General features: G+C 52.4%; 1 protein-coding gene across 5 annotated transcripts; it reads right to left on the bottom strand.

The window, feature by feature from the left end:
* Positions 1–508: 508 nt before the first annotated feature.
* Pdlim7 (PDZ and LIM domain 7) lies at positions 509–15,462 on the bottom strand. 5 transcript variants are annotated; one of them, XM_076938961.1, is made up of 14 exons: positions 15,241–15,462; positions 14,183–14,289; positions 10,784–10,935; positions 10,670–10,700; positions 10,118–10,236; positions 9,758–9,778; positions 9,391–9,527; positions 9,233–9,269; positions 8,210–8,271; positions 7,838–8,072; positions 6,596–6,776; positions 1,228–1,348; positions 1,029–1,144; positions 509–835 (listed from the first exon to the last, which is right to left on the bottom strand). In XM_076938961.1, the coding sequence occupies exons 2-14, from the start codon at positions 14,276–14,278 to the stop codon at positions 749–751; spliced, it is 1,395 nt and encodes a 464-aa protein (XP_076795076.1). In that variant the 5' UTR covers positions 14,279–14,289; positions 15,241–15,462; the 3' UTR covers positions 509–748. The 5 variants fall into 5 exon arrangements, with proteins under 5 accessions (XP_076795076.1, XP_034365773.1, XP_034365774.1 ...); XM_034509882.2 differs by lacking the exon at positions 9,758–9,778 and having other exon boundaries at positions 15,241–15,458; XM_034509883.2 differs by lacking the exon at positions 10,118–10,236 and having other exon boundaries at positions 9,762–9,778; positions 15,241–15,453.
* Positions 15,463–22,972: the final 7,510 nt, after the last annotated feature.

Genomic DNA, 22,972 nt, shown 5'->3' with positions numbered 1-22,972 from the left:
AAAAAAAAAAAAGACTGGCAGGCACCTGGCGAGGTGGGTGGGTACATGGCATGAGTAAGCAGCCTCTGGTACTTAGTAAGATACCTAGCAACACTGTCCAGGGATCCTGGGGCTCCTCTCTCCAACACTGCCTTTTCCTGGCACCTGTGTCCACACTGTCCCCAGGACATTCCAGATCCCCATCTAGGGCTTGAGCCCAGCACGCCATGCTCCCTCCCTCTCAGCATGGTCTTATCTCCGTTCTAGTTCTTTAGGTGGTGAATGGTGGAAAGCTGATGCCACGTGTCTCACCCGGCAGTCATGTTCCGCCTCTACCCCCCAACTCCTACCAGTGGCTTCCTTCACCTCTGTGGGCAGTGTGGGGTGCACACTGCCCTTCTTCCCAGTGACCATGCAGCTTCCACATCCCCATGAGGACAAAGAGGCTCAACCCCAAGAACTGTCTTCACCCACATCCTTCTGCCTCAAGTCCCACCATTCCGGATGCAAAGCGGGGAGGCACACAGCACACAGCTAGATACAGGTTTATTATGGCACCGGAGTGAACTGGGGCTAGGAGACCAGCACCAGTGAGTGAAGGTGGTGAAGGAAGTGTGGGAAAGGGGACTGTGAAGGGGGAACCCCAGGATCTAGCCAGGAGCTGGGGCTGGGACAGCTACTGCCAGCCCTACCCAGAAAGGTCCAGGGTGATCGCTCTAGTTTTTCACCCTTCAGGAGGAGTAGGGTGGCAATAGTGTGTGGGAGGTATTCATACGTGGGAGAAGGCATGGCTCTTGCAAAGGGGCTTGTCCTTCTTGGAGTAGAAGGTCTTTCCTTCCAAGTTGATTTGACATATCTGAGGACAAAGAAGGTCCGGTCACATGAGGCTAGAGAGAATGGCAGAGGCCCTTTCCCAAGCTCTCGGATATCCCACAGACAGATGGACGTGGGGCCCAAGCTCTTGGATATCCCACAGGCAGGAGATGGACATGGGGTAGTAAGGAACAGAGGGCACTGGGGTGGTGGTGGGTGGAGAGGGAGGTGCTTACTGCACAAACAAAGCACGTGTCATGCCAGCTGAAGCCCAGTGCTTCCAGGAAGCGGTCTCCAGCATCAATCTTGAAGTCACAGCCTCTACATTTTGTGCCAAACATCTTCTCATAGTCTGGTAATGGGGACAGAAAGGAGGGTCTGTATCCATATGGCCCCTTCCCACCCCCAGTCCCTCCTTGCCTTCTCCAGGCAAACCTCGCTCGCAGTAGGGGGCCCCTTCTTCCATGTAAAAGGCTCTGTTGCGAATAGGTGCTTTGCAGGCCGCACAGGTGAAACAATGCACGTGCCAGGTCATCTTCAGGGCATGCATGATCTCCTGGAAGAGGCCACAGTCACCGTCAGGCTCAGCCGGACCCCGAGAACACAGGAAGGCTGACATGGCCCCTCCCACTGCTGTAAAATATTACATCTCCATATACACAGCTCCCAGAGCCACACTGGCAGGCCCCACTACACTGGCAACCCCCAAGGTCCCTAGCATCAGGTCTCAGACTTGCATATTTCAAATATCTCCAAGACTTCCTATCTCAAATGGTAAGTCCTTTATCTGTTCAGACCAAAACTCACCCCCCCTTTTTTTTTTTTTTTTTTTTTTTTTTTTTGAGGTAGTCTCTTGTACTGGCTTTGAACCCCCGAAGCCGATGCTCCTGTCTCCATCTGCTGAGTGTGTTGAGCTTTCAGGTATGTGCCACCATGACTCTAAATTCCCCTCTCTCTCCTTCCCTTCATCAGTAAGTACTGAAGGGTGCTCCTTCAAGACACATCCAGACATCCAGCCGGGTGACAGCTTAAAGGGCTGCTGGGTAGAGTTCAAACTTGGCCTATGTAACTTATGAAGCGCCTGTCTTATAAATAGCCTGTGCAGGACCCAGCAGTCAGCAGGCCTGTCCTGTCTCCCCCTCTCCTGGTCGCTCACATGTTGACTGTGTCACCTGTGTCGGAGCTACACCCCAGCTCTCCGTCCGCCCACACAGCTCCTCTCTACGTCAGGTCTCCCAACCTGTGACTTAAGTTTCTGTACAACTGTCACTTTCTCCACAGGGCCCACTCTGACACCAGTGACTACTTTAAGCTACCCCCGTCCCCTACCCTGCACTCAGGGCCTGTCCTCTACTGTCCTGTAGCAGTTATTTCACTAATATCCTCCCAGATAACGTGCCTGTTGCTCTCGCCCCCGACCACTCCTTGCTAGTAGAAGACAAGTGCCAGCAACTGCTCTAGAAATGGTTCTGTTCTGACAGTGCCTAACCCACTGTGGGTCCTCAGTGGACTCGACTCCACTGGAGGAAGCAGAGACCCAGGTGATAAAATCTCCCCAGGGAAAAACTGGCCGTTCTTGAAACGGTAAGTTCACCAGGGCCAGAGGCTGTGTGGGGCACCTAGCTTTATCCTCTTGTAAAGCCTAGCTACCTATCTGACGAGTTGAGTACCTGAACCCGATCTTGGGCTGTTTAGAAAATAGACCAGGTTTGCAGACAGGGACCCAAGTTCACTATGAATGACTGGAATACTTAGGTTGAAACCTTTCGTTTTTCTTGGTGCCGGAGACAAAATGTAAGACCTCCTAGATGCTAGGTAGGCACTGTACCACCCAGCTACACCTAGCTGGGATTTGTAAAAGATGCTTACTGACTCAGAAACACAAGTGTGGCCATGCCAAACGTAATTTTGGGGGTCATCTTAGCTCTGGGATGATCCTGGCTATAGTTCCCCACCCCAGCCCCAATAGCAGCTTTCTGAAGCTCACCTGACTTGCCTTCAGCTCCTAATTCCTCCATTTCCCCTCACACCTTCCTCAAGTGCTACCTGGGACATAAACCACTCTTCGGCATGCACCCTTCTCTGAGGGAATTCCCATGTGTGTTTGCCTTCCTCTTATGGCCACTTCCATGCACCTGTTCAAGTGTTTACCGATCACCTTCTACGATGGGCACAGTGCCTAAGTCAAACAGACCTGCTCTTGGCTCATGGCGTCCACACCCAGGGAAGCAAGACGGGTCAGAGGATAAGGATAGGGTGAGTGAACTGTGGGAAGGGTGGGCCTAAGAAGGTGTGGGACAGTAGTAGTGCACTGAGAGGCAGAGGTGGATCTCTGAGTTCGAGGCCAGCCTGCTCTACAGAGTAAGTTCCAGGAGAACCAGGGGTACACAGAGGAACCCTGTCTTAACAAAAGTGAGTAAATGAATGAATGAATGAATACAATAGAAGGGTATTCCTAGGACTGGAGCGATGGATTTATTCTTTTGAAGAAGACTGAAGTTTAGTATCCAGCACCCATTTTGGGCAGCCTGTAACTCCAGCTTCAGGGTATCTGACACACTCGCCTGGCTTTGATGGATGCTTGCATTCATTCAAGCGTGCACACACAATTAAGAATACGAAAAGGAGGCTGAAGGTTCTTGAGGAAGTGGCAGCCGAGTCTCAGCTAAGGACGGTAGTAAGAGATGCTAGGAGTACGCAGAGGTGCTGTGGTAGAGGGGCCAGAGCTTCCTGACAGAGTGAAGCCAGAAGCAGGCAGTATTTTCAAGGGACTTCTGGGCAGAAAGGCCCCTTACTAGGACACTTGGAAGATTGGTGAGGGCAGACTTTTATCCCTGGGAGGTGAGTTTTTTTCCTTTTAGGCAACTGATGAAATCCATCTTTGCTAGATATGTGGCTACCCCCCCCCCAAAGCTATACATCCCAGCTTCCCTTGCAGTGAGGTATGGTTAACAAGTGGGTTCTGACCAGCAGGATGGAAGCAGAAGGACTAAGTGACATCACCCTTTAAAGATGGTGCCACCTGTCTCCTCTTCCCCTTATGACTTAGTGCTAGCTGGACTATGGACCCCTTGGCCAAGGCTCAAGAGCCACCCTGAACTACAAACACATATTGAGAATGTCTGGACAACAAAACGAAGAAGCCTCAGTCGACTAGCCAGACCCAGGCTGTCCACCTCTGCGTGAAGCTGCAGAAAGAGGTTCTCTCTCCTTCTCACGATTCTGAGAGTCACTGTGGACACTGGCCGCTGCTAACAGCCTCGCCTCTGAATCTAGAGAGCTCAAGTTAGGGAGAGGACAGTGGGCCTGGCCTCAGCTTTATACTCCTACCCCACGTTCACAAGTGAGAGCCTTCACATGTGCGCGCGCGCGCGTGCGCGCACACACACACACACACACACACACACACACACACACACACACACACGGTAGTTTCTTCCCCTTTCTGGGCCTTAGTGCCCAATGTATAGAATAGAAACTCACTCAAGTTATCAAACTTAATCTGTTCTGTGTCCTTGTCCCCAAACCTGTGACACCTGCAAGTCTCTCTCCCACAGGGAGAGTACTTGGGAGCAGGGTCCTCTTGGGTCACAGGCTAGACCTGTCTGCCAGGTTTGAACTCCTGCTACATACACAGAAGCAGCCTCAAGCCCAGCTATGCAGAGAAAACCTGGATTTAGGCGGTGTTTAGCCTGTGAGGGAAGAACAGTTTGCAGTGACGTTTTAGTTTGGATTTCTGCCTTTGCCACACGAGTCCTGTCAAGTTATCTCCCAGAGTCTCAGCTCTGTACACTGGAGCAGCAGACACTGGACCGGCTGCTTGTGGCTTTTCAGACATCCTTCTACTGCCACTGGCAGCTGCAAGCTCGACTCCAGAGCACAAGTAGCCCTCAGAACCCTCAGGCCCGGCATCTGCGGCTTTAATCAACCGTGAATCAACAATACTTGGAAAGTACTTGTGCCTGTACTGAACAGATGTAGACTTCTAGTTCTGGTCATTATTCCCTGAACAATCCAGGGCAACAGCTATCTGCATTTGATCGGGGGTTCTAAATGCTGTAGAGACAGACTGAAGCACAGAGGGCATGCACAGGTGACAGCACAGTTACGTGCGACTTAGTGCCACTCTGTATAAGGAACTTGAGCACTGGTGTCTGTGGGTCCTGGAACCAAGCCCTCCAAGGCCAGCGAGGGTGACAAGCACACTGGGGTTTTCTGTTTCCCATGTAGCCTGTGGTGGATGTACTGCAGAACTAGACAACAATGGAAGCCAAATGGGTTCAAATGAAAAACTGTCCAATGAAAGGCTGTATCCCCAGACCACACTATGCCTCTACGGAATACTGTTTGCCTCTTCCTTCTCCTGCTGGGCCTCAGCAGCCATCTGACAAACAGAATAGAAACTCAAAGCCACCTGTCAATGTCTGACAGGATGAAGAGTCACCTTCCTGACAGCTACAGGGGATGGCATGCCACAGCCTCATCCAATCAGACACATGGGAGTTTTCAGAGATGATTCTGTGACACAAGCCAAGCCAGTGAGCATCAGCTAAGGAGCTAACCTGGGCAAATAGAACCTTGGAGGCACAGTGACAACGTTCTTGCCAGTTTCCAGAGAAAAGCATGCTGGGAATGGAAGAAGCTGACAAAGGTAAAAACAGGCTTTGAGCTCCAGCTGAACCAATGACCAGAACAAATGGTGACCTCAAATAAGAGCAAGATGACAGTACCCTAAGAAGGGACGTGGTCACGAGAGGGCTGTACCCACTGGGTCTGCATTTGGCTGCCATAGCAGTAGAGACATGGCCAGTAGAAATGGGCTTATTTATTTCAGACAGAAGAATTCCTGAGCTAGAATGGCGCTCCAGGGCGCCTGATCAGGAGAGCGTAGTGCCAAGGCTCAGAGGCACCTGGAGTCAGCCAGCACCTCCAGTCGCCGGAGCCGCCTCTCTTCCTTTGCTTGAGCTTTTTCTTTTTTTTCTTTCTTTTTTTTTCCGTTTTTTTTTTTTTTTTTTTTTTTTTTTTTTTTTTGAGACAGGGTTTCTCTGTGTAGTATGTCCTGGAACTCACTTTGTAGACCAGGCTGGCCAGAAACCCGCCCGCCTCTGCCTCCAAGTGCTGGGATTAAAGGCATGCACCACCACCACCACCGCCCAGCTTTTGAGCTTTTTCTTAATAAGAGTTTGGTCTTTTAGGATGGGAAGATGGCTCAATTGTTAAGAGGACCTGAGTTCTATTTCTAGCACTCGCATGGTAAGTCACAAACACATGTGATGTGTGATTCCAATTCCAGGGGACACTGTCTCGTGACCTCTCAGAGTACCAGTAGTGAATGGAGTGCATATACCTATGTGCAGGCAAAATACTCAATGCATGTAAAATAAATACACCCCCCAAAATAAGTAAGTAAACAAACAAATAAATAGTTGGTCTTTTAAGAGTATCCTGGCTAGTGGGCCTGACGAGGCTGTAGAGAAATGGAACTAGGGCCTTGTGCATGTTACACGAGTGTTCTACCACTAAGCTACAGTCTCCGCTGTTAGCCTGTTTAGGATGCTAGAGATTCCTGCTGAGACTTCCACATCTGACAGCTGCTCAACACTGTTGAACACTGTTAACATTTTCACTTTCTCCCTTGCCCCTCCCTCCTGCCCACCTGCCCCTCCTGTGCACCTACATCTCCTCCCCCACTTCCCCCACCTGCCCACCTGCCCCTCCTGCCCACCTACATCTCCTGCCCCACCTCCCCCACCTGCCCCTCCTGTCCACCTCCCCCTCCTGCCCTCCTGCCAGCCCCACTCACTCCAGTGATCTTCTTCTTGCATTTGGCACAGCTGGGTGCATAGCGCACATCATAGCAGGAGGGGCAAAAGATAGCTCCCTTCTCCTCAAAGAAGCCACCCTCTTCCAGGACCTTTCCACACTGGCTGCACACGAATTCCTCAGGATGGTATGCATGGCCCAGTGCTACCAGGTATCGGCCGCTGCAGGGAGAGGAAATAAATGCAAATGAGGTAGGGGCTCCAGGAGGAAGACTGGAGCTTGAGTTTGTCTTCAGGAGAAGCCACTTGGTTTTATAAGACTTGCTTGTTCATACAGCAATACAAACCAAAAGTAGTGGGAGCCCTGATCTACTCTCTGGATGAGGCACCCTGGTTTGGGTGGAAGTTGATGGCCGAGTCAACCAAGACACCCCTGGGGGACTGCCCAGTGTGAAGGTAAACAGCTGAAGAGACCCTGGTGAACAACCTGTCCTGCCTGCCTGTTCCATGTGGCCTGAGCAGGGGTCTACAGGTCCTAGATTAAACAGGGCTGTCGGAAGGAGGGGATGCTCTACAAACCCTCTCTTCCTGAGAGCTGACTGGAAACAAAAGCAGGCCAGGGACAGGGCCAACAACTAGGAAGATTCTGGAATCTGACTCTAAGGGGCAGTGAGGCTTGGCTGGGTTCCAGGAAGCAGTGTACAGAGGGGGTACCTGTGGCCTATTGGCTCTGAGAGCAGAGGCTCAGAAGAGACCAAGCATGAGGAGGAGACAGCAGAGAGGGAGGCCCTTCTTTACTCAGAGAGTGGCAAACCCACAGATACAGCTTTGGGTGCCGCTGGCACCTTCCTGCTTTCCCTGCTATAGCCGGGTGTGAGTATGGCAGGAAGTGCAGGATTAAGAACCTGAGGATCGGGGGCTGCAGAGATGGCTCAGCTGCTGAGAGAACACTGGCTGCTCTTCTACAGGACCCAGGTTTGATTCCCAGCACCCACATGAAGGCTCACAGCCATCTACACTCCATCCAATTCCAGGGGAATCCAACACCCTTTCTTGGTGTCTGTGGGCACCAGGCATGCAAGTGGTGCACAGATACACATCCAGACGCAACACCCATGTACAAAAGAAATGTAAAAAAATCCGAGGATCCAGGCTACATCCCTTCCTGTTTCAGCCAAATCCTTAACTCTCTCTGAGTAGCAGCAGAGGTAGGATAGGTACATTAGACAGGACAGGGCCAGGCTGCAGGGCAGGAAAGATCAGCACTAGAAGAGAACACTTACCGGATGATCTTGTGGCACTGGTGGCATACAGGAGTCTTGCCATTGTTGCTGCCCCCTCCTGTGCCCCCTCCAGCTGCAGCCTGCACGATGGAGGTGCGGTTCTGCAGAGGCGTGGGTGTGGCTGGCTGGCTGTGCCGAGTCAGCACTGTGCTGGTTTTGTCTGGGGCATAGCGCTCAGCAAATGCAGGGTCCACAGCCCAGGGTGGACGGCTGGTGGGGCTGGGGGTGGTGGGGCCTGACAGCCAAAGAAAGTAGGGGTGCTCAGGGAGCCCAAAGGGCAGAGGGTAGAACCCAGGGTAGCCTTAAAAGCCCACCACCCCTATGTCCATGGAGGCTACCCACCCTTCTTCAGCCCCAAGCCCACTGTCTTACCAGGCCAGGATTCCTGGGGTATAGTTGAGGCTGGGGCTGGGGCTTCTGTCCTGGGTACCTGGCTGTAAGATCTGCCATTCAAGGCCCTGCCTGGCTGAGGCTTTGGGCATGGTCCCACCCCCTAACTTCAGCTGTGCTGCTCCCATGGATGCTTGAGTGCACTGGGAGCTGCAGGGATGGATTCTAGGTCCCTCTGGGGTAGAGGTAGAAAAGGGTACTTCCCCTAAGTAGGGCACAGCTATCTGGGCTGCTGTGTAGACTGTGGAAGCAGAGTGTACTCCCGCTCCCAGGGCAGGCTTTGGGTCTCCTCTTATCCAGGAGAACCATGGGTAAGGCAGAGCCATCTTGGTTAGGTTCTCCCTCCCACCAAGAAGCAGGCTGCAGAGCCCACACCAAGTCTAAACCATTTAGTGTCCCATACCCAAAACATAACCAGACCCAAAAGATGGGAGACAGAGGCAAAGAAAGCAGGGCTGAGAACGTTTATTTCCATGCTTTCCATGCTCAAGGCAGCGCAGACCTGGCAGACAACAGTACCACAGGGCCAAGAAGGAAGGTAGTGTCAGACGAAGCCAGGCCCTGTGCCAGGCAGGCTTCCAGGACCAGGCCAGTAGGAGGTTCAGGCCAGGGACATGAAAGCGGTAGGCAAGAGCTGGAGGCACCCGTGGGGTGCCCTGGGAGTAACAGAGAGAGGAAAGCAGAGGGTGGCAGGCTGGGAAGGCCAGGCTATGACTGCACGTTGAGCACGTGGGCAGAGCGCTGGTGGTGCCAGTCCCGGAGGCGTGTATAGCGTGGGCTCTGTAGCTCCAGGACATACTTTTCCCTGAGGGGCAGAGAGAGAGAGAGAAGGAGGAGGAAGTGAAAGGAAGGAGAGATGGAAGGGAGGCAGGGAGCATGGAGGGAAGGAAAGGAGGAAGGGACAGAAGAGAGCTCTGGCAGGGAATGGCCAGGAGCAGCCAAGGGCTGGTGGCTGGAAAGAAGGAGTGGGAGGCTAGGGAAAGGGGCTAGCGCCCGAGTTTTTACCTTGACTTCTTCATGAATTCCTCATCCGGGTCTTGCACTGAGAGGACAGAGGTAGGCATTGACCAACAGGAACGAGGGTCACCCCAGCCTTGAGTCCTGGCCAAGTCAGGCCCAGGCTAAGGCCAGGAGAGTCCGCCCTGACCTGGGCCAGTACTTACTGAACTCTGTGCCCGTGAGGTGGGCAAGAATGCGGAAGGAGCGGGACTGGCCTGTCCCGGGCCGTGGCCGCCAATCTTCGGTATTCTCCATCAGCCGCTGCTTGCTGGCATCGGGGACCAGCTGTCTGAGCAACTGTCTATGGGAGGAGCAGAGCTCAGAACCTCCGGTTCCGAGGGCACCAGAGGCTGCCCCTCCCAGGATGTGATGTGCATGGGTTATGGTGACAGCTGGGGGTGGGGGAAAGGGGAGGCAAAGGGCTTGGCTGGGTAGGTGGGTAAATCAGAGGGGGCAGGACAGGCAGGGTAGGGAGGGGCTACCACCCAGAGTGTCAAAAGGGAGAAAAGTGACAGGAAGAGGGGGGCTCACTGACTTGTCAGGGGTCTGCACCTGTGAAGGAAATAGACAGATAGACAAATAAAGGGACAGACACAGGAGAAGAAAGATGGGGGGAAATCAGAGCAGTGGAGAGGGAGACAAGGTAACTCAGCTGGCCCAACACCACACCCCAACCTCAGGATGCCCAGGGGTTCAGAGCCTGTGGAAGAGCAACAGCCTGAGGTGGGGCATCTTCCTGCAGCCCCACCCACTGCCAGGGATTGCTGCCACACGGTTAAGGGGCTGGGGTCTGGCACAGACTGAGCAGTAGCAGGCGGCTGTGTGTGTACTTGTGAAAGGACTGGACGGTGTACACAAGAAGTAGGAGTGCACGGGCAGGGGCTGACATACCCATTCTGCGGCAGGGTGCTGTCAGTAGGTGGGGGTGCCCCAAAGGGCCGGGCCGTCTTGTTGAGGGAGGCGCTTGGTGCAAAAGTGTACCTCGGGGGGTCGGCGGGAGGGGTCAGGGCCTGGGCAGAGACAGAGCCAGGCCGGGTGGGTGGGTGGGTGTGGGGGCTAAGGTGGGAACGGAGTCACCACCACCAAGAACAGTGACAGGTCCGGCCCCACTCTTACACATCTGGCCAGAGGCAAAGATGAAGGGGTAACTGTGATTTCAAGGGGCCCACTGGGAAGTGATAAATTCAACCCACTCTGGGACAAGGGGACCAAAGGTAGGTAGGCACACACAGCACAGGCTTGTGGGAAGAAGCAGACAGACAGGCAGGCAGGCACGTGTGGCGCCCAGACCGTGCGGCAGCTCCTAGCTCCACTCTCCCGTTCCCCAGACCCTGCTCTCTGCTCTTAGCCAGAGAGAGGGTCTCAAGGCTGGGCTAAGGAGGGTAGGTTAGCCCAGTCTAAACCCTTCCCTCTCTCATCCAGGACATCTCCTGTATAACCTACCTTCTGTGGTTTGCTCTGAACAGGCTGGGCTCTGGAGAAGAAGAGAGAAGCAGTCACTGCACATAAGTGTGACCAGAGGCTATCCTCACCCCTTCGGCCTATCAGCACCTGTACCTGCTAAGACCCAGGCTGAGGCGCTCCCCACAGGCGCGGATCTTGTTCTGGGCTTCAATGTGTGTGAGGCTTCCTGCGTTCTCGCCGTCAATATTCAGTACCCAGTCTCCAACGGCCACCCCGGCCTGTGCAGCTTTGCCTCCAGGAGTGAGCTGTGGAGAGGGGTGGTCTGAGGCCCATGGGTGCATACCCAAGCTACACAAGCCGCCTCACAGTCCAGACACCGCTGGTAAACACCCACCATCAGGAGACAGCCCATACCTGTAGGCTAGGACCACAGCCTTCGACAGCTGTGTCTTCTGAGCCCTTTATAGGCTGTTTTTACCAGTCATATTGTCCACCCCAGACAGCCACCTACCTGTGTTGCTGAAACTAGGATACGAAGGCTAATAACATTGATCATGGTCACCTATAGCCTGTTAAGTGTCCCGTCTCCTACCTGAGAACTGCTACTGCCTCCCATTCCCACCAAGGCCAAGTCCTGACTCCCCCGCCCCCAGGCACTGAATGCCTTCATAGATGCATGTACTATCGATTGCATGGCTCTGTGTTCCTTTAATACTTTTTAAAATTTTTGGTGAGCAAGGCTCACCACTTACCAGGGATCAGCCGGTGCCGGTGGCTCTCATTCCACCAAGCCTGTGTTCCCTTATTTCCCACACAAACCAGAAATTCCCAACTCAAAGCCAAAAGAATTGGGGGCATGGTGGCTCCCAAGCGGGGTGCAGGATGCCCGAGATCCAGGAGGCTCCTCGGGTGAGCTAATGCAATGTGTACTGAAGCAGACCAAGAGAAGATGAGAGGTTCTAGAAACGGCAGGGACAGAGGGACCTCACTCGGAGACTGCCAACTCTGGGACAGAATGGGGAGCTGGACTTGACAGCTTTATTTTGTGCCTGAAGGGGAGATGAGCAGGAGAGCTGATGAGTCAGAACCCTCTTACCTGCTAACACACGGTAAGAATAGCAACACATCAACACCTAGGATCGACACCGCATCTTCCAACATGCTTGCAGAGGAGTCTGGGGATACACCCTGTTCATACTCAAAAAACAGAACTGCCGAACACCTAAACTCAGTCACCCTGCCAGCAAGAGGTGCAGCCAGGATTTGGTCCTGACTGGAAGACTCCACTATAATAGGGCAAAAATGAGGGGTCAATGCACCCAATAAAGACACTGGAATAGCCAGATGTGGGGCAGACACCCAGCACTGGGGAGGCAGAGGCAGGTAGATTTTTGTGAGTTTGAAGCCAGCTTGGTCTGCATAGTGAATTCCAGAACAGCCAAGACTACAGAGAGAGAGAGAGAGAGAGAGAGACCCTGCCTCAAAAACTAATTAGTTAAATAAAATTTGGGGGAAGAAAAAGACTCTGGGGTGCCTGGCATGGTGGTACTTGTAATGGCAATACTCTGGCAGGATAGGCAGAAGGACTGACAGCTCAAGACACCCCTCATTCCGTGGCTAAGTTTGGGGTCTGCATGCCCCTCTCACTTTTATTTCACTCCAATGAGCCCCTAATAACGGGGATAAGGAAGTGACACTGGAAAGGGAAATGACCTAGTCACAGGCAGGTGAGTCAACAGACAGAAACCTGGTTTAGCCACTCCTTTCTACACAGGCTGCTTCCTGAGAGGTGTGGGGCAAGACCAAGGTGGGGGTCTTGTGAGGAGCGACTGGCTCTCTGAAAAGTGGAGAAGTGGTGGAACTACTTCTTTTATGGGGTAGAGAGGGCAGAAGCATGTGAGGAGTAAGCCGATGGTTAGAGCTAGAGAGAAGAGCACCATGGGGAGGACGGTTTGGGAAAAGAGGCTAGTAAGATTAAGGAGGGGAAAAGCCAGGGGGCTGGACAAGTGTCATGGGTGTGAGTGAGTCAGCCTGGGAGCTCCACTGAGCAGCCCAACCCCCAAATCCCAGACATTACCTCATCTTCCAGGCCTGGGCCCACAGCCAGCCCTAGCCCCTCCTTCCTCCCTCCACTTTGGGGTCAGGGGAGGGATAGCGGGCTGGCCCAATTTAGAAAAGACCACCCCACCCATCAGGGCCTAACTCACTCCAGGGCAGGGCTCAGCGGGTGACCCCACCCACATGTTAAGGCACTGCTGACAAAGGAGCCCAGGGGCCAGCAGGGGCCAGAGTGCCCCCAACAGGCGACATCTGCAAGGCCTTCATTGCCAATGAAGAAAACTAAGAGCTATACCACACTGGCCAGCACCTTCCCAGAGGGGAGGAAGAAACCGTAGGATGTATGTGTGGGGGAAGGGTCTATAGCCCTTAGTCATCCTGCTGGTTGGAGCAGATTCCAAGGCAGTTCCAGAGAAGGATCCTGGGAAGAAGACAGCCTGCATGCCTGCCTGCCCTGACCACCATGTCTGGCTCCCACAGAGAGGAGAGCCTTGATACCTCTCTCGGGTGAGCAGTGCCTGGAAATTCTCAGGCCCCTTTGGGCTGGGCTTGCCCTGGGCTTCCTGCCAACAGCTGACTGCCTACACTGTGGCTGGGTGGGCCTCTCTAGGCAGGCGGATGTCAGGGCAGGAAGTCCCTGCCCCCTTTCTGACCCCCTAGGCCACTTTGAGATAGCAAGCTGGAAGGCTGGCCTCACCCACTCTGGGCAGAAAGTTTGCTTTGAGTCCTACTGACACAAATGACTGAGGGCCAGGTGAGGGGCCTAGACCTACGCCAACCCTTTCAGGCTCTGTTGACTAGCCACTGCTGGCCATCCCAGCTGGGGCTGCATTCTTGGGCTTATAAGGCAATCCCCCTGCCACAGGGAGGAGTCAGCTCCCAGCTCCACCCCCCACAAGGGTGGACTGAGGAATGGAAACAGGAATCCTGTAGGCTAGCCTCACTGCACCTCTGCTTAGGGTCAAAGGCCACACAGCCAGACTAGCACCAGCTGACCAAGTCCTCACAGGGGGCAGGAAGAGTTCCACGTCCTTAGACGGACAGGGAGTACAAGCCGTTTTGTGCCTCAGTTCAAACCCTTGCGCTGCTGTGGACTTGCTGAGAGAAACCCTCCATCCCTCTGAGCTCTGTCACTTGGAGAAACAGGATGACAATGGCTACTTCTACTGGGGACCTGGTTCCACATGCTGCTCTTCCAGCTAGGACACTTCTTGGAGACATCAGACTCCAATACTGAAGGAAAAGTCTCCCCCTTGGCACTCACAGATGGCCGGCACAGGGGGCTTGGTGGAAGAGCATCAAATCCTACGTGAAGGTAGAGGAGCAAATCTCCACTCTCCACCTAGTTAGGAGTCCTGGTAATAAGTGTCCATTTGGACCTGGAGACTCCTGTCCTATTGGTCCTGGCTTGCTCCTGCTGTTTCCTTCCATGATCCACTGGAAACCTGGGCACCCAAGAACGCTTGGGAAGTTCGTTCCCCCATCTAGGCTCACCCGAGAGATGGAGAGAGGCACATTGAAGTCCTTGCCCCCCTGCAGACGGAAGCCCCAAGGGGCTGGTCCCTCCAGCACAACCTTGAAGGAATCCATGGTGTCTGTTCCTGTAAGGAAAGAAGAGAAAGTGGGTGTCTGAACTGCAAACTGGCAGGCAGGTCCAGATCTGGGCATTAGCATTGGCCAGATACCAAGAAGGCACGGGCGGACGCTCAGCGCACACAGGCACTAGGAGGCAGGTATCTTCCTCTGGCTTGGCTGGGCACCTGGCAGGCCAACGTCTCACAGACAACAGACAAGGTGGTTCCCCCACCCTGGCCCCTGCCACTGGGAAGGAGAGGAGAGTCCTCATCAAGCTCAATTCCTCTTCTAAGGGTTGGCTGTGGGGTTAATTGGCACTGCTTTGCCCAAGCTAACCTGGAATCTCAGGAGGGCGGCGGGGTGAGTCAGGGGCCAGCTCCCCCTCCTTCCCCGGGTGCCGGCAGGCAGGCCGCCGCCGGAGCCTGCTCGGACTATATAAGGCGTGTAAGCTGACACTGTGGAGAGCCCGAGGAGGGAGCACGTTAGGGGCTCGGGATATGAGGGGGAGGGGTGGGGAAGGAGGACGCAGGAGCGGGTCCTAGCCATTTTGGGGCAGGTCGAGGCTACTGGTGGTCAGGGCGGGACCCCTGGGCTCTGCAAGGGGAAAAGAAAAATGGGGTACTGGCCCTGTGGGGAGAGACGGGAGACCATGTCCCTTACGCGTGGCCAGAGAGGGGATCCTTTCTAGAAGCCAGAGAAAGTGGTGCCACCCACGCACGATGCTCCCCTGCCAACGTGACTCTGTTTCCCTTCGTCTCCCGCCCCAGCCCCGCGCTTGGCCGCGTCCCCACCGCACACGGCGGCGCAGGCGCCAATCAGCCCCACTTCGCCGCAGGAAGGCGGGGGCGGAGGCTGCGGCCGGAGCCAGCCGAGGGAATCTGGCACACTCCATTACCGCCCACACCCTCCCCAGCGCCTCGGCGGGCCATGGGACCCCGAAGGGCGCAGCCCAGGAACCCCCTCGCGGACGCCAGTACCTGGGTGCCCGGCTGGGCCGCTGCCTGGCGGCCTCCAGGAGCCGCTCGGGGATCCGCCGCTGCGCTCTAACCCCGCCTCTACGGGCGCCGCGCAATTTGAGCCCGCGGAAGGGGGCGGAGTTCTAGGCCACGCCCTCTCCAGGCCACGCGAGTGGACATCCAGGGGTCGGTGGGAGGCCCCACCCAGTCCAGAAGCCCAGTCTCCAAGAGAGGGAAGGCGAGAGCGGGCACGTACCCTCGCGAGCCGGGTCGCTGCCCAGTTTGTGCTCCGCTCCAGGCTCTCGCCCAAGCCCCTTGCGCCCCCCACTGGCAGAGTGGAGGAAAAGCATCCTCTTGGAACACCCAAGTTGACTGGTCTTCTCTCACCTTACTCTCCCTTGTAGGGGAAAATGGCAAGGTAACATCTTTCTGTTAGGGATACTGTAAGAGGTCAATATGGTTGGCACCATCCTTCTCCAGGAACTGGAGAAGCGAGACAGGGTAGTTTCAAGTTAGGCTTCCTGGCGTTCGGAATGTAGCTCAGGGGTAGAGCTCAGTGGCTGATCTCATTGGAGGCCCTCGGTTCAATCCTCAATACCAAACCCAAACAAAGGCTTGCAGGACTAAATAAAGAGTAAGAGCCAACGGGCGGGCGGCTTAGCTCCACTTGTTGCCTGACAGTGTAAGTACATCCAGACAGCAGCCCACAGCCCTGAGACTTCCACCCAAGCGCCCAGAACCACTGTTGGAACGGATTGTTTCCCCGTTTACACCTCAGTCCAGAGTACACAGTCCTTCCAATGCCGTTGGATGGAAGGGGCTGCCATGGAGTGTTCTCAGAGCCCCTGCTTTATCCTCAGCTTTAGCCAAGGGTGGGCAGGAGGGACAGCTGAGCTCTCCTGAGTGTTTGAGTGAGCAATGAGGTACAGAGCCTGCCCTTGGCCAGCCCCCCCTTCATCACACCCCGTCTTCCCCATCATTGGCCTGAGTACATAAACTCCTATGGGAAATCCTCTTTAGGTGGTTCTCTGAGTTCAAGGCCAGCCTGAGCGAGTTCCAGGACAGCCAAGGCTACACAGAGAGGCCTTGTCTCAAAAAACTGAAGAAAAAACCCTCTTTAGCTATCTGCTATGTTTCTGTCTCCGTCACATTCCCTTTTTTGTCCCTTGTCCCCTATAGTACTCTTGATGCTTTCTCCAGGGCTCCTATGACCTCAGTCAAGTCAGTTGCAGCCTTCAGGTTTCATCCTGTCCTGCCAAGGAATGCTGGTCTACACCGGGATGACCAGGTTATTTTTTTCTTTCCTTCCTTCGTTTCTTTCTTCTTTTTCCCTTAAGATCCGACACCTTTTCACCTCTCCAGGCATCAGACACACATGGCACACATATGCACGCAGGGAAAACACCCATACACATAAAATAAGATCTCCTGTGTAGACTGGCTTGAACTTGCATGGATTCCCAGATCTTCCAGCTCTACACCCCACCCCCCAGGGCTGAGATCATACCACCGAGCTCAGCAGCTTCCTCATCTAAAATCACCATCTCTCTAGCTTCAAGGCTTCCTTCCCTCGATAACACTTCATCTGCCTCCAGTCTTGGCCATCTGGTCACTAAACTCACACACCTTAAGAGCTCATATTCTCCTTTGGCTTTCAATAACACCGAAAATGGCCCACCAACACTCTTTCCTCAAGAACTGCACATGTCAATAATGGATATCTTATCTACATGTCTGCCAGGAAGGTTTCTCAAACAATTCAAGTTTGTGCTTTCTTCTCATTCCTTCCTGGTCTCAGCCAGTGACATCATTCACCCACCTGGTTCCACAGAACCTATGAAATGATATGTCTCCTCTCATCTCCGCCCACCTCCATCAACTCACTCCCGAACTCTGCAGATTCCACCTTTAAGATGTTTTCATAGCTAATTCTTGCCGCTGGTCCACCACCATCGACTGCCTCAACACCTACGAGCCTCCCCGCTGACCGCCCCGCTATCACCCTCGCCTCCCCCCCAAGTCTTCTTGCCGTTGCTGATGTGATATTCTTAAAACAGAGATCACACTTCATCTTTTTAGCATTCCAGTGGGCTCACACTCGAATTAAAATAAAACTAAAATCCTTAAGACCTACCCAAGACTAAGAAACTGGGTCAAGTGTTGGGCCTGACAACACAGGGCCTGTGCAATCCCAGCTATGGGGAAAGAGGAGAGTTACAAGTTCAAGGCCAGCCTGGGCAATTTAGTGAGACCCTGTTTCCAAATAAGTAAAAAAAAAAAGAAAAAAAGAAAGAAAAAGAAATTCGATGAAAATAAGGGAGAGGAGAAGGTTGTGCTTAGTTTCTTGGGCAAGACACTAGGGCTGAATTTCTAAGATAGGGAAAAGTAAATGAAACTGTGCAGGCCTCTTCCACAAGTGCTCACTCTACTTTGGCCACTCTGACCTTGGTTCTACACCTCCAAGTTATATTCTTGCCTTAGGGCTCCTTTGCATTTCGCAATTCCTTTTGCTTCAAACATTTTTTCAGAGCGTCCTATCTAAGATAGCAGTCCCAGCTGGAGAGATGGCTCAGCGGTTAAGACACCGGCAACTCTGTTTCAAAGGACCTGGGTTTGCTTCTCAGAACCCACATGTGGCTCGGAACTATCTGTAAATCTAGTTCCAGGGAATTTCAATGTCTGGTTTCACCCTCTTCTGGCCCCCCTGTGTACCAGGTACATACATGGTGTGTAGATATACATGCAGACAAACACTTAGACAAATAGAATAAACAAATACATTTTAAATATTTAAAACAGCAGTTCCAGAGGCAGGCGGATATCTGTAGATGAGGCCAGCCTGGTCTACAGAGTGAGTTTCAGGACAGCCAGGGATACACAGAGAAACCCTGTCTCGAAAAACTAAACAAACAAACAAAAAAAAAACCAGCAGTTCCCCGATATCATACCGGTATCATACCCTAGTCCCTCATCCTACTCTGATTTTTCCACGGCACTTTCCACCCCGTTGACATACTGTGCCTCTATTGACCCATGAGATCTGAGCCTCTGTGGTTGGCCCTCAGTACCTGCATGGAGTTGATAAATGAGCAGATGAGGGAAGAAAGGCTTGCAAAGGTGCAGAGAAGGAAAGAGGACGGCAGTTTGGCGGCTCCCGGCCAACTGCCAGCAGCCAGGAAAGACCTCGGGGGTCCTTTCTTGCTTCACAGAAATGCCTGGGCCTGGGTGCAGTTTGGGGATCTTCCCAAGAACACACAGCCTCCGGTCGGAACTAGTACAGACTAGGAAGGATACAGCGCCCTCTGGTGGCTTGGATCCTTGCAGTTCCACCGCCAGACCTCTTAGTTCCGAAGGTCTCCAGACTAACCTTTTCTAACCTGGTCTGAACAAGATGGAAATCCCCATGGAACAGAGGCTTAGACTGTTTTTGTTGTTTTTTTATTTTTTTGAGACAGGGTCTTGATGTGTAGCCTAGTCTGGTATTTACTCCCTGGGCTACTTTGTAGCCCAGGCTGGCCAGCTGCTTTGTAGCCCAGGCTGGCCTGCTGCTTTGTAGCCCAGGCTGGCTTACTGCTGCTCTGTAGCCCAAGCTAGCCTAGAACTCTTTATCATGTCTCAGCCTTTAGAGCTGGAATCACAATGGGCCATGTCCCCCAGCTAAGGATTATATTATTTTCTCTTGCAGTGTTGGGAATCAAACACTACATTCTGGGAAACTCTACCACTGAGTCATATCCCCAGCCCTGAGACTGGGATTTTTAATGAGGGAGAGGTTAACAGACCAAAGTCTCAAGAGTTCTGGATTCCAATTTTGGTTATGACCAGGACTCCAGTGTGTCCTAGTATTCGATAAAGTAGCAAAGGCTTGAACTGGCCACTGAGGGAGAAGGGTTCTGTGCCACAGCTTGTCTGATGAGGCTTCCTGGTCTTGTGGCCCTACAGTAGCTTGATTGGTTGTGGACGATGCTGTTTTTGCCAGGACTGTTTGGGTACGTGGTGTGCTAACCTGACTCTCAAGGTCCTAACATCCGTCTAGACTTTTCTTTCTGTCCTCAAACACACCTTGGGACAGTAATGCACAGAGTCCCAACTTCTAACTTCTCGTTGGAGATACTTTTTCTTTCAGCAGTGTTGGTGTACAAGGGCTTCATATCTATTAGGTACGTGTTATACCCTGAGCTACAGCCCTAGACCCGGGAATGTCTTTTAGCTATCCAGATGTCCAGTGTGCAGTGGGATTCTTAAATCTGTAGTGAGCAGAAAGTATGTGTGTGTGTGTGTGTGCGTGTGTATGAGTGTGTGTGCATGCATGCGTTTGTGTGTATGTGCACATGTATGCGAGTGCGCGAGTGTGAGTATGTATTACGTGTGTGTGTTCATGCATGTGTGAACATGTATATGTGTGTGAGTGTGTGTGTTAGCCTGTGAGTGCATGTGTGTATATTTAAAGATCTATCAGAGAGCAGGAGAAAGCTGTGTTATTTCTTGGTGTTGCAGGCATTTCTGAGCCACTTCATGTGAGTGCTGAGAAGCGATCTCTGGTCCTCTGGTAGAGCAGTAAGCACTTAACTACTAAGCCATCTCTCCCTCTCCATCTCTCCAGCCCCAGAGAGTCTGTGTTGAAGGGGGACATGCCTTTGGAAGATACCAGCACTTAAATGGCCTTTAAAATGTAGTGATGTGTAGGGTTGGAGAGACTTTGCAGTTAAGAACAATTTTGCTCTAGCAGAGTACCTAGATGTGATTCCTAATACCCACATGGTGACTAACAATGGCTCTCTAACAATGTCTCTCCAGTCCCAGACTATCCAAGCCCTCTGACCTCCTCTGGCTGTCATGGGTACCACATACACTTAGTGCACACAAGCAACACACACATAGATTAAATAAAAATAAGTGAATCTCCAGGAGTGGTGGTGGCACACACCTTTGACCCCAGAACTTAGGAGGCAGAGGCAGGTGGATCTCTGAGTTCAAGGCCAGCCTCATCTAAAGAAAGAGTTCTGGGATAGCCAGGGATATACAGAGAAACCCTGTCTTGGAAAAATAAATAAATAAATAAATATTAAAAAGCGAATCTTAAGAGAAATGAAGCCAGTGATTAACTCACCCATGCCAGTGATGCTCAGCTCAGGATGCTTGTCGGAATAACCCCAGAATTTGAAAAACCAAACACCAATGCCAAAGTCCCTTGTCCCCAACCGATAAAATGAAACATCAAAGATGCATGTGTGAGCCTAGCCGTGGGCATTCTTCAAAGGTTCCCAGGTGACTTCACAGGCTGAACCACACTCTTATCTGAAAGAACGCTGAGGGGATCAGTAGCAGAGAAGGTAGCAGAAGGGCTGAGGCTGGTTCTGGAGGAACATTTGGCTATCACAGATGAAAGCTTTGGGTTCAGTCCCTGAGCACTGGGAAAAGGTGGGCCACTATGGAGGAGACGCTGTAATGCTGTAATTGAGCAGAAAATACCCCTGATGCTTTCAGGATGAGCAAGGAGTCCTGCCAAGGAGTAGAGGGGTCCCAGGGTCTCAGTGTGTAGCTTGGTCTGGTAGAGAGTTGGTGACTTTGAAACATTATGTAATGGAAAAGTAGAAAAAGAGGAAACTGAAGTTAGGGAGAGAGAGGGGTGAGAAACCGGAAATGAGAGTAATTCAACTGTTTCGAGGAGCTTTGGTGTGAGGCAGAACAGAGAAATGGGAAGGAGGCGGCCGGGGAGCATGAGGGTCAAGAAAGGCTGTTCTTGTGCTGGGCAGTGGTGGCGCACGCCTGTAATCCCAGCACTTGGGAGGCAGAGGCAGGTGGATTTCTGAGTTCGAGGCCAGCCTGGTCTACAGAGTGAGTTCCAGGACAGCCAGGGCTACACAGAGAAACCCTGTCTCGAAAAACAAAAAAAACAAAAACAAAAACAAAAAAAAGAAAGGCTGTTCTTCATATTTGGAATAAGAGAGTATCTGCCATTTTTATGGGGTTGGAAATGGTGATGGCAAGCTGCTTGTGTTGGTGAGTGAGTGAATGAATGAATGGATGGATGAATGAAAAGAACCTGGACACCTCCCATTCTAGAGAGAGACACAGGGACAGGAAGGAAAAGATGCATGAAGATGCTGGACCCTTTGTCGGTGCAGCGGAGGCAGGTGGATGTTCACGTCTGCTCACTGCTCATTCCTGACAGTGTCTTAGGCCGTGAGAGAACGTGGATGTGGAATATTTTGATGATGTCTTAGTTACTGCTCTGCTGCTGTGACAGGATGCCTTGGCCGAGGCAGCTTACACAAGAGCGCATTTACTTGGTGACTTGATTACAGTTTCAGAGAATGACTCCGCGCGTTCATCGTGGTGGGGTGCGTGTCAGTACGAAAGGCAGGCATGGTACTGGAGCAGTAGCTGAGATCTCACATCTGATCCACAAGCAGGAGACAGAAAGAGACTCTTCCTAGCATGGATTTTTGAAACCTTAAAGCGTAACCCCAGTGACATACCTCTTATCAAGATCACACCTCTCCATCCTTCCCAAACAGTTCCACTAACGGGGATCAAGCATTCAAACCTATGAGCCTCTGGGGGTCATTCTCATTCAAACCAGCACAGAAGGGCTCGTCTGGGGCATTAGCTTCGCAGGAAGCATGCCGAGCCTGCCTATGTGAGACAACGGTCAAGCCTTTGAAAGTGGATTTCTCCAGATGTGGGCAGCTGTCAGTGAATTCACCAGAGGCTGAGGGCTTGACCAGTCAAACGAAATAGGAGAGAAGGAGCAACTCCAAGTGCGAGGTGTGGGGGAGTAGAGTGTAAGGTAAGAGGCAGCCAGAAGAGGCTAGGAGGCAAGACTGATTGTTGCTGTCTTGAGCACAGGGCTTGGGAGTGTCAACGTGTGGGCAAGATGAACATGGGTGTCTATAATCTCATTGTTGACAGCGTGGGGCATGAGTTTAGGGCAAGCGTAACCTTCATAGATTCTGTCTATGAAGTAAGTGCAGCTGAAGCAGGAAGTCCAGGGATCAAGAAGCCAGATCTTTGGAAGCAGCAGCAGCAGCTTATGCACAGGTGGAGAGTCCAGAAGCGGCAGAGAGCAGAACACCAGGCACTGGAGTCTTAAGGAAATTTAGTTTGCTCTGGGATGCTGGAAGCTTGAGACCAGAGTTGAAGCTGCCTTGAACACAGGATATTCCTCTCATGCCTGGAGCAGTGTAGGCACTGGTAAAACTCTGCATGTGCTTGTGTGTGGCGTGTGCATGTAAGTGTGGGTTTCACATATGTGTGGTGTGTGTGTGTGTGCACATTGAGCATCTTTCTTCACCGCCTTCTGCCTTGCTCAGAGTCACTGAAGCTGTGGCTCACTGATTTTAGCTAATCTACTTAGCCAGTTGGCCATGAGGATCTTGTCTCTGCCTCCCAGGAGGGGAGGATACAGGCAGCATCTCATGGCCGCTGTTTCGTGGGTTGGTTCCCTCGTTCTTTATTCAGTGAGATATTGTCCCACCCAAAATCTCAACAAAACTTTTTTAAAAAGTTGTTTTGTTTGTTTTTTATGTGTATGTATGTTTTAAGAGCACACATGTCTGTGCACTGCATGCATGCCCACGGAAGCCAGAAGAGAGCATTTGGTTCCCTATAACTGGAATTAAAGATGGGTTTGAACTCGGATCCTCTGGCAGAACAAGCAGCCAGTGCTCTTAACCGCTGAGCCATCTCTGTAACCCCCTACCTCATCTCAAGTGAAAAATCTTAATGAAGGATTAGGTCTAATATATAA

This window comes from Arvicanthis niloticus, chromosome 8, assembly GCF_011762505.2.
Source record: "Arvicanthis niloticus isolate mArvNil1 chromosome 8, mArvNil1.pat.X, whole genome shotgun sequence".
Classification (NCBI taxonomy): Eukaryota; Metazoa; Chordata; class Mammalia; order Rodentia; family Muridae; genus Arvicanthis; species Arvicanthis niloticus.
This window is presented reverse-complemented; position numbering and strand designations above follow the sequence as displayed.